The sequence below is a fragment of the Scatophagus argus genome, chromosome 2 (genome assembly GCF_020382885.2).
Source record: "Scatophagus argus isolate fScaArg1 chromosome 2, fScaArg1.pri, whole genome shotgun sequence".
Classification (NCBI taxonomy): Eukaryota; Metazoa; Chordata; class Actinopteri; family Scatophagidae; genus Scatophagus; species Scatophagus argus.
Genome location: NC_058494.1, coordinates 22,479,635 through 22,491,210, shown reverse-complemented (window position 1 = coordinate 22,491,210; position 11,576 = coordinate 22,479,635). Strand labels below are relative to the sequence as shown.

At 44.0% G+C, this 11,576-nt stretch overlaps 1 protein-coding gene across 1 annotated transcript; it reads left to right on the top strand.

Annotated features, from left to right (window-relative positions):
- Positions 1–1,875: 1,875 nt before the first annotated feature.
- LOC124049312 (neuromedin-K receptor-like) lies at positions 1,876–8,194 on the top strand. Its single transcript, XM_046370801.1, has 3 exons — positions 1,876–2,286; positions 2,838–4,226; positions 5,647–8,194. The coding sequence occupies exons 2-3, from the start codon at positions 3,361–3,363 to the stop codon at positions 6,641–6,643; spliced, it is 1,863 nt and encodes a 620-aa protein (XP_046226757.1). The 5' UTR covers positions 1,876–2,286; positions 2,838–3,360; the 3' UTR covers positions 6,644–8,194.
- Positions 8,195–11,576: the final 3,382 nt, after the last annotated feature.

Sequence of the window (11,576 nt, the reverse complement as noted above, 5' to 3'; positions counted from 1 at the left end):
CAGATAAAAGTATGGGACTGGTTTGACGTGGTCTGAATGGGTGGCTGCTGAGTGACATTTTATAAGAAGCTTCTGTAGCAGCTGTGATGTATGATGAATCCACGTGTGGTTATATGAACATCTCCTGCTTGAGCAATGAAGCCTGACGATGTGATCAAGGTGAGATTCTGAGAATTATTTCCTGTCCCTTCCTCGTCTTCATGGGCGCTCCAAGTTGTAAAAAGTCCTGCATTCAGAATCTAAGAGTTTACGAAAACGAAAGTACAGAAGAATTATCAGCAAATGTATACTAACAGTCCTTGTCAGATGTTACGTGATCAGATTACTTTCTGATCATAGGCCGTGTACCATGGTGGTAGAAGTTGCTGCTTGTATTTTGTGTAAAATTTGGTGTTGGAGCCGTTAGAATGAAGAATTTTGATGTTTTTTGTCAAATTGAGCTATTTCATACCGATGAGCAGTCTGACTTATAAAAAATGCATCTTGTTTTAGAAGACGATCATAAGTTTTGATACATTTGGTATCTAAATCTGCACATGAACTAGAATTTTTGTTTTTGCACAATTTACTGGAGTGACTGTATATTCTAAACTATGGCTACCTATGGCGCTGGTCTTACAGAAGATTCCTTTAAAGGCCATAAATATTATTATATTCTACTCTGTTGATATGTATTTATCACATTCCTAAACAAATGTGACTTGAAATGTCTGTGCTTTTTGTTACCCTAGCTTAGGCTTCTTTGCATTTTCTCGCATCCCATTACCGCTTCCTATTCTTGAAGGGGCTTGGAGGGAGGAAACACAGTCGTATATGCTTACGTTTTTACCGCACACTAACAACAACAACAACAACAACATCCCTTTGATCAAATGTCTTTACTGACTGGTCAGCTGGTGTGATGGTTGGCACCAGCAGCAGCTGTTTGTAAAATGAAAATTACCGAATGTTGAATCGTAAAATACGCTCTTGTAACTTGATTATTTTCCTCATACACCAAACTGACGTCACTGTGAAACCAAAGATTTCGCATTTGGCAACTTGGCCTCCTCCTTCCTTGTGTCGTTTCCTCACATCTCCTCCTTACGTCCTTGCTGGGAGATGCTGAGACGGGAGAAAGAGAAACAAGAAGTCATGTTAACTTAATGAAAAGGACACCATATCACTCCAGCAGAGCAGCACTGGTTCGTCTCTGGGTGTCTTGGGAAATAACTAAGCTGCCATAGATAGCTGGCCACTGGGGGCCCGGCAACATATGTTTGCCCTCGGGCCCCCTCTCAGGTTAATACAGCCATGATGAATTGAAGCAGAGGTAGGCCATAACGCAGAAGAAAACCACTTTATAATTACAGTAAGTTTACTTTAGATGCATTGGTGTCAATACGTGACATATAAAGCACACGATGTGCATTGTGTGTGTGTGTGTGTGTGTGTGTGTGTTTTAAATACGGTTATGACTACGTTTTACCGCGGAGAAGTGACAAATCTTTTTCAGCATGTCCTACAAAATTTGGAGTGTCACTAAATCAGTTGAATGTTGCGGATGGAGTCCCATCGTTTCACGAATTCACCAACACAATAACCGATGTGTAACCGACTGATCTCGTTAACGCTTGCAGTTGTCAAAACAAGGACGCGACAGTAAGCTATAAGTCAATAAACCATCAGTGTCCTGTGATCGATCAGGGGAGAGGGAATCCACTTGTCTCCATTTCGGTCCCAATGTTTCAAACATCGAGTGAGGGAGTCGCCCACAGAGTGAAGTGGCAGTCACTTTTTTATTGATTACAGGGTTAAAAAAAAGTGCCATACAGGTGCAGCGCGGTTAAGTGTGTGTGTGTGTGTGTGTGTGTGTGTGTGTGTGTGTGTGTGTGTGTGTGTGTGTGTGTGTGTCAGCAGCTGCTCCCTCCTCCACTTTGTTCCTCTCTCATATTCAGTCCTGCAGTGGCGGATCGGCTCGCTGCTCCCGCCGGCAGGAGCGCAGACATCTGAGGAGCCCGTTAGTGTCAAAGACAAGCTGACAGAAACACAAAGAGCTTCTTACAACAACAACAATAACAACAACAAATCCCTCTGTAGCTCCGAGACTCACAAACGGATTAAAGCGCGCACAGAGCACATACAGACCGGCTGTGAAGCGATCCGGGAGCAACTTTGGCACCTGGTCTCCGTGTGGGGTGGTCGTGGTTTTTGTTTTGTTTGTTTTTTTGGCGCAGATGTTCAGTCAGCTCCTGCTTGTGTCTTCAGCATCTTCAGGCTTTCAGCACCAAAGAGGATCCGCACACGGTCAGTAAACGGTGACTAGAATTTGGTTTGCTTTTCCCTGAAGCTAACATGCTTTAATATAGAAACAGCTCCTCTTTGCCTTTTATCCACTTAGGATTATAATTATGTAGGATATGTTTGGGGTGGACATTTCTAAGTTTCCATATTGCATCTGCTGCCTTTTCTTTTTAATGTTAATAATTTAATATTGGCTGTGAATGATGCTGCTGATTGTCTCTTCTGTTTAATCGCAAAATGACACTGATTTTCCCAGAGTGACATCCTGCTGTCTGTACTTAATAAATGAATAATTAATAATAAAGCTGTGCTGCAATCCGTGTTTCCTAAAATTACAGCAAACCTCAAGTAATTTCCTCACTTCCCCCTCACCCCTGAAATGTTTAAAACTGGAAGCAGCTGTGATCTAAATGCACTGTGAGGAGATGTTAAAAGCTTTTCAATGTTTCTCTCTTCAGCAATGTGTCATGTGCTGTTGTTTGGTCCGCTACAGTGCTGTTAATACAGCTGCAGGTGGTTCCAGCCGCTGATATCTGTGCCGTTTCTCTAAACAGATCTGATTGCATGCCTGTGATGAACTGAAGGTGTGAGGATAAAGACAGTGAGGAGTGAGGAGGAGGAGGAGGAAGAGGAGGAGGGAGGTCTGCATGAGGTTTGCTTTCCTTGAAGGTGAGAAAGTCTATTAACAGTTGGTGCGCGGATGATCAGGTTCAGACAGCCACTCCCTGGAGGAGGGAATGTACATGTGTTACATAAAGACTGCACTGGGACCAGTGCTGAACCGCATCATGACTCCAGCTGACTCTCAGGATGTGGCATAAGATGGGGGACTATGATTTACTTTTGCCCACACAAAACAGAAGGAGCTTGCAGACCACAAGACTGGAGCGAGGAACTTGACGTGATGTTTGTGGTGAGGATTTCTTGCCATTTTGGATTCTGATGTTGGATTTTGGTCTATGAATGGGTTTTAATGAGGACCAAAGGAAACCAGTTCAGTAAGCCTTACAGTCAAGGGATTTTCATACCTCTCTGTTGCCTCTCTTGCTGTGGTTTTGCTCCCACCGGGAAAGCAGCATGGACCCGCACCAGGACCAGCTGTCAGACTGGAGCTCAGTTCAGCCCAGCTTCTCCACCATGCTGCAGTATGATGGCTCTCAGGGAAGACAAAACCACACCTACAGCTTCCGTGGCTCCATAATGCTGCCCTCCACCTTCAGCACACCCACTGCCTCCCTCCATCAACCTCTGCCCTCTCTGCTGCCCTCCTCCCTCATCTCCTCCCCTTTATTCTCCACTATCTCGACCTCATCCTTTCCACCTACTTATGCTTACCAACCCTCCTCCTTTCCTTTGTCCCTGTCGCCCTTTTCTACTAATGACTTGGCAGACCTGGAGAGCATGCTGCTCTGGACTCTCCACGAGCCCAGCACTATCACTCTGACCATCATGTACTGTCTGTCTTTCATTCTGGGTTTCGTTGGCAATTTGATGTCCCTGCGCGTCCTCACCAACAGGCGGAGCAGGCGGCTAGTTGGCGTCAGCGCCACGCGCAGCCTCCTGGTGAACCTGGCGGTGTGTGATCTGGCTGTGGTGTGTGTCTGCATGCCCATCACCCTGGGAAGCCAGATCTACACGGCCTGGGTCTACGGCGACCTCCTGTGTCGAACAGTACCCTTCACACAGGCCGTGTCGGTCTCAGCCAGCGTGTTGACGCTGACGGTGATCAGTGTGAATCGCTACTACAGTGTTCGATCACCGCTGCGAGCTCGCTCCATGTTTACCCGCCGTCGAATCTTGGCGACCGTCGCCGTGGTGTGGACGGTGTCTTCTATCATGTGCGCTCCTATTGCGGTGATGAACAGGCGACGGGAGATCAGCTTTGGGACATTCGCCATCTTGGTGTGTCAGGAAGAGTGGCCTCAGCATCGCCTTAAACAGGGGTAGGTACTTTGACTAGACTACCAGGGTTGATCTAATCCAGGTGTTTTTGAGGTCTGAGACTGTGGGCGTCCCCTCATACAAAGCTTGCAAAAAAGGCGCCTTCACAGCTCACCTCACAATTCCTGGATGCCTGTGATGATTATGTTGTTTGACTGAGGCAAGATCACCTAATATTACCGTTTGTCACAACTTCAGACGACACCAAATACTTAAAAAGCTCTGTCCTGAGGCATTCAATAGTTTCTGAGTCTGGGAAAACTGAAAACAATTCCCCCACACTCCTGTGTCTTTTTCCTAACTCTTTAACCAAATGGCACACATTTAGAATATTCGATGTGATCTCGTTTTGCTAACTGATTTCAGATTTTTCACTTGTGTTCTCTGAGCCTCCCTCAAGCAGCCCAAACTGTTTGGATTCCCCCTTGGGAGGTCTTCCCCCCGCTTTGGAAAACTCCTGTGCAGATCGTCTGCTCTCTAGCTCATTTTCAGATCTTTTGTCCACTTCCAAACCACAAGGTTTAGACTGAGGGTTCTGACACGCCAAGAGGTGAGCTGTTGGTTGGGCCATAATTATGCTTCTCGACCATCCATCATTAGTGGTTTTTGTCCAACTCCATTAGCAGTAATTGGCTCTCAATGGCCAGCTGAGCGTGTGGACTGTGGATTTGCTGTTCAACTCAGCGAATCTGTCATACAATACCACGGCAAAACACAGTGAAACTTTATTGTGCTTGTTAAAACGTCTCCCAGATGTAGCCGCAGTTGTGAGAATTGTGTTTTCCAGTGGCATAAAGACGTACTCTGTCTGCCTGTGATGTTTTTTAGATCACAATCAGGCGCGTAATTTACAAGCAGGTCACTTTCTTCTTTTTATCTGATTTTCAAGAACACATTTGTTATTGAGACCTGTAAGGGTCTTTGGGGTGTTTGGGGTGCTCAGACTTTCAAATTCAACACTATTTTATACTTAACTATTAAACACCGGTTTAGAGACAGACTTTTTTTAACTTTTCATTTTTTTGTCCATTTTTAGAATTTCACTGCTTTGTTTTTGCTTAATCGTAGGCTGTCAAATGGCTCGTAACGACTTCTGCTGTGTACACCCTGTACTTCTATTTTGACTGACAATGTATGCCATTACTGCTTCATTGGCTGTTCAATGACTTTGCAACGATATGTGCAAAGTGTCAGTACATTATGTTTATTATTCCATCAAATTGAATTTTATCAAGAGTTCTAATACATATAATATTATAAAATTATCAGAGCATGAGTTTGAGCAAGCAAGTGTTTCACCACACATATAGATGTATATATTAAATATATTTCACTTAAAAACATGCCATGAGTTTATCTTGTGGTAGTGCACATAGTTCATGAGGGAATTAAATCAGTGTCTCATTTTAAATTCTTCCGCAGATACAACGTGCTGCTGTTTGTGATGCTCTACTGCCTGCCAGTGACCTTTAACCTCACCATAGGTTTCCTAACTGGCAGGCGGCTTTGGGGAGGGAAGAAATCCACTTTTGCTGATCTTGACCCTCGCAGCCAAGCTCTGCACGTCTCGCGCCTCAAGACGCGCCAGAAGATAGCCAAGATGGTTGTGTGTCTGGTGCTGTTGTTTGCTGTGTCCTGGCTGCCGCTCTACTTGGCTGACCTTTGGATCGACTGCGAGCAAAGGCCACCATCTTGGCTCTTGCAGACACGACCATTTGCCCAGTGGCTGGGCCTGACAAATTCCAGCCTTAACCCCATCTGTTACTGTTTCATAGGGGATCTGTACCGCTCAGCAAAGGTGATAAGGACGCGATACTACCAGAAAGTCGCCGCTCTCTTCGGCAGCTCCTCGTTCTCCAGCTCAGCTGCAGTGGCGAATCCTGTCGCAGTGATTACAGACACCAAAGTGACTGCTGCTGAGCGCCACCATATTGCTGCTGCTGCTGTGGCAGCATCTGCATCCATTGTTACAATCCCCAGATTCTTGAACTTGGGTAGGAGCCAGGGCCTGGGGCAGAAGGTCAGAGACAGTTCAGACGGACGAGCAGGATCAGACCACAGTATCTCAGACTGGTGTCGGTCCAGTCCCAGTGTTTGTGACAACTCCATGTTCCCCTGCCAGCTCCACACAAGCCAGGATACCACACAAAAGGCAGACCTCCTGCCCACAAGAAGACACTCTTTTAATGAGAATGCTGGACCATTACCTTTAAGAATCAAGTCTGTGGAAATAGACATGCTGCCTCTGAGGAGGCATTCAGGGGACAGAATATATGGTCTGTCAGCCAATAAGACAGACATCGTTACCATGGGCAGAGATGCTCTCTGTTTCCCTGGGCAGCACAGAAGCAAGACATCACAAGCCTACTCTCTGGTGGGAGACAGGGAGGATGAAACAACAGATACGACCAGCCTGTAAAACCTGCAGATGATCTGATCTATCAGCAGGGAGGAATGCTTTCTTTTTTGTGACATAGAGCTCCTGATTCACAGTTTGCAGTTGACAGCGTGAGTTAATCCTTTGCAAAAACCATTGTTTGTCTTGAGGCTAATCTGACTTGGTCCGCACTCTCCGTCCTTCTCTGTGTAGTGTCCTCTCTGTATCATTTGGAAGCATGGTATTCAGGACCAATGATTGCAACAACGGGATCAGGCTTTCGAATGCAAGGGAGAGGGAGCCATGATGGAGTGAGCCCTGCAGGGGCTTGCAGGGGAGTGTTATTTAGCCCCGGGCTAGAAAGCCAGTTATCTGTAAGAAGGATGGATGGCAACAAAGCGGCATCCCATGCGGGTCACATCATAAGCGATTTGTTTGCTAGTCACGGCTGCGTCAAATGTTTGCTTCAGACAGGAACCCAACAAGACGGAAATGCGTGATGAATTCTTTCGTTTCGATTCTTCGTTCTTTTTTCATTGCTTTGCTAATGGTTTCGATTGTATTTGTCGCTCAGAGAAAAGGTCAGACCGCCTGTTACGGTGCAATGTACCCAACACAGATAGAGTGTGTGTAAAGACCTTCTGACAGATCTTCACGGGGTAATGACACCATCTCTGTGTGCAGTCTGCGAACGAAACAGACAGTAGCAGATGCTGTTCACGTGTGCAGTGATACAGGTAATTTGCAGGGAATGTGAAACACACTGTGTATGAGGCAGAAAATGAGAAATCACAATAGAATGACTGGTTTTGTTTTGCGCATAATAACTTTGCAGGTTCGTTAGGCTTTTGAAGGCAGGTCATGTGAAATGAGCCCAAAGCAAGTTCATTCAGAGGAACTTTAAAGGGTCAGTTCACCCACTAAACAGAGATTCCCCCAAGTAGGATATCAGTGTTTTTCTAACTCTGGATAACCCTGTCAACAGTTTTAAGAGGGAATTTTTCTTTAGTTGAAAGTAGTTCTAGTGAAAATAAGATTATTAAATTACATCCACTCCCAGCACAAATTAAACCAAAACTGCATGTCCACATATGACCAAAGATGAGAGAAAATGCTTTTTGCTTCATGATGAACTGACCCTTCAAACATTTCATGTATTGCTAATATCGCATTAACTGTACTGTGAACAGCTATTAAAAAATAAACAAAGAGTTATCAGCTCTAATACTTGATAACAGGAGAGTTTTGGTTCAATCATAAACACTGCCTGTTTAAACCAGCACATGTGCTGCTGTGTAAAGAACTGAAACAAGGTGCCGAAATAGCTTGAAAGGTTAAAGAAATAACACACTTACACAGACACACACACACATTCACACATACACAGATGCATGCACACGGACAACAAAATCTAATCTACCCTCAGGCTGCTTCCAGTTGTGTGCAGGACAGAGGTGGTGAATAGCATGAACTGCTGTGACATCAAGCTGCTAATCACACTTGTCCTTGTAGGAAAAGTGAAGTGGTGAAACATCCAAGACATCAAACTGTGTTGAAACTGTTCTATTTATGTCATTAGATAAGGTTGCTTTGTACCTTGGTGCCATTATGCTGTGACTGTGTCTTTCATACCTCCTTTTGCTTTCATCTACCTCTCTATCCGTCACATTTTCGCACTGTGTTAAGGTATGTGTGCTAAATAACGTGCATTTTGGTGTTTCATTAAAAAAAAACAAAAAACAAAGAGATTGTCGGTGGTCACCTGTGACTGTGACTGAAACGCACTCATTTTTAAAGAGCCTTAACAAGAGCTTCAGTTTGAGCATTATGTAAGTTCTATTTGGATAATGGGGATGTAATAAATGGTGGGAGGTCTGGAAAAGAAAGATATAAGGTCTGCACGGTTCTCTGATCCTTTGTCCATTCTTCTCTCGTTCCCTGCAGGCTTGATTAAATCTTAATGGGATCTGAATTTAGTTATGAGTAGCTCTCATTTCTTTTTCAAATGAGTTACAAAGAAGTTGAAGGGGGGGGGAGTGACGCAAATACAGTCTCATCAAACTTGTGGAATGGACATCACTGCACCTCGAATTTGATTAGTGATTGCAGAAAAATTGTGCACGCTAATTTTACCTTTTCGTCACACAGAAAAGTAGATTTCAGACGCCAGAACCTCTTTGGTTCAGGCTCATATGCAAGCAACCCGGTCTAGTTTAACCGGGTTATACTCGATATACACTATAGAGACAAATTGATTATTGACATACCTCTTTATAATTGGATTCAGGTGTGGTATGGGGCTGCTTTTCAGGGGTTGGGCTCAGCCCCTTCCAACTTTGTGGCGACTTAGTTTGTTGAAGGCTCTTTTCTATTCCAGCATGACTGTGTCTCAGTGCACAAAGCAAAGCTCCATAAAGACATGGTTGGATGAGTTTGGTGTGGAAGAACTTGACTGGCCCACACAGAGTCCTGACCTCAACCCCATCCAACACCTTTGGGATGAACTGGAACAGAGATTGTGAGCCAGGCCTTTTGGTCCAACATCAGTGTGTGGCCTCACAAATGCTCTACTGTATGAATGGACAAAAATTCCCACAGAAACACTCCAACATCTTGTGGAAAGCCTCCCCAGAAGAATGTTTCCCTGCCAGCTCCACACAAGTGTAGCTGCAAGGTATTTAGAATGCAAAGCTGTTAAAGCCCCTGTTGGTGTAATGGTCAGCTGTCCCAATCATTTTGTTTTTAAACAAAGGTCCATTAACATTCACTGTTTTTCACTTAAAGGTGCGCATCCTTTTGAATGCATTTCGTCTTTCTGCATAAAGCATTGGCTTTATGTTTGACGTTTTAGTAAAATTTAAAAATATGAAACCCTTATCAATTGCTTTTACTTGTGCACTGGTATTTGTCTTGCTGTGCTACTTCAACTGGTTAACCTGAGTATGAAGCCACTGGGAGCCATGTGCATCACATCACCCATGTTCTGAATACATAAAGAGGGACCTTCTCATCAAAACATTACTCCAAGGCCTTGTGGTCGAGAACTTCACTGGGTGCCTTTAACAAGTCGAGAGTTCTTTCACCATAAGAAGGATGCTGTCATATGAGCGTGCATACGGTCTGAGATTGACTGATAATATTGCAATTTTCTGAAATAATCTAATTTTCAAACCTTGTGAGGTAAAGAGCTACTGTGGTCACACTAAAATATGTCACTATCTGAATGAATGGAGACCTATGACAAATGCTGATGTTTCCATATAGCTGTGTTGCACGATCTTTAATACCGGACACGTATAGAAATGCTGAACTCGGCATTCACTTATGATTGTAGGAGGCAACGATCCAAGTCAGTTAGAAAGTGGATTTGGGCACAGATGGCAGGAGCTTTAGTCTCAAAAGGGAAAGAAAAAGTCTTATTGTCAGCTGAGTCAGTTTTCACCATAACCTTGCCAGGTGGGTGAGCATGTGTGTGTTCAACAAGTTGTCCAAATTAGATGAACTCTAGACTTACAATGGTGCTCTGATTGGATGCTCTCGCGGGTCATCATGTGACATAACCATAACTATCTGTAGCTTTAAAAACTGTTACAAATCGCAGCTGCAGAAATAATTCTTACACTGCTTTGGTTAAGTTACACATACTCACACTCAGTCACTCATGGATGCCAGTCTTTATGGAGCTTTGCTTTGTGCACTGGGGCACAGTCATGCTGGAATAGAAAAGGGCCTTCAACAAACTGTTGCCACAAAGTTGGAAGCACAGCATTGTCTAAAATGTCTTGGTATGCTGAAGCATTAAGATTTCCCTTCAGTGGAAGTCAGGGGCCGAGCCCAACCCCTGTGAAACAGCCCCATCCTGATACTTTTGCCTGTGTAGTGTAGTTTTAGGTTCCACCATCTGCACCATTTTTATATCAGTACTTACATCAATAAGTATGAAATGGAGGCAGGATCAGGTGGAACTCATGCTAAATTATTCAGTGTAAATGAGACTGCATTCTATTATAATAATATCTTCCATCCCTCCTGTCAGAGCCTGTCTATGACATGGAGCACTGAACTCATCATAGATGAAGAGGTTTTATAATAATGTCATATTATCCACAAATTACATTTATTTTACTATGAGACGAAATGATTAAATAGTTAAATTTCGCGATACCCGTTTCTGATTGGGTGCAATGTGTGTGTTGTAATAGTACTTAGAAATAAACTTTATTTGTGTGGCTCCTCTCACACAAGGTCTGTAGCTCAAGGTGCTTCACAATGAAGAAATCACAAGTGCTTTACATAAAAAGACATAATGAACATGAAAACAGGGATAGAATTTTTAGCTTTCTTTCAACTACATCCAGTGACCTGACTTACCTGATCTCTGCAGTCTGTTGCAAAGCTTTGGGGCGTATTTGACAAAGGCTTAATATCTCCGATTTTCTTCCAGGCTGGTAGAGTTCACTGCAGACATCCTTGTTTGTGAACTGTCGTCTGATTCTTGAAGCACTCACAAGGATGTGATGAGCGCACGCACTCACATAAACACACACACACACAATTTCATTCCACAATTTCAGATATCCCCCAGACTTATGATGAGATACTTCAACCCTTGATTGCTTTCATTTCTCCAGCCATTTTGATTCTCTCAGATCTTTTTACCACATCCTGTCATCACTCTCTGTTTTTCTTTGTACACTCGGGCCCTTTCCCCCTCCTCCTCTCCACCTCCCCTTTTCTCATTTTTCCATCTCTTTTTTGGCCATCTCCTTTGTCCTTGCGCCACTGCTGCACCAGTGTCAGAAACCTGTGGTAACACTAGCCTGTCTCTTTCTCTTCCACTTCCTTCATTACCATCTCCATATTTCTTTTTCTGGCAACAAGACAAGGACCATTTAACACTGAAGAGCATAGCTGTAGGGGTGCATTGCGCACTTACAGCACAGAAACAGTGAACAGAAAATGCCGTGCAACAGTA

Coding starts and splice junctions, on each gene's coding strand:
- LOC124049312 (XM_046370801.1), top strand. CDS start 3,361: ATGGACCCGCACCAGGACCAGCTGTCAGACTGGAGCTCAGTTCAGCCC. Junction 4,227..5,646: donor CAGCATCGCCTTAAACAGGG/GTAGGTACTTTG, acceptor ATTCTTCCGCAG/ATACAACGTGCTGCTGTTTG.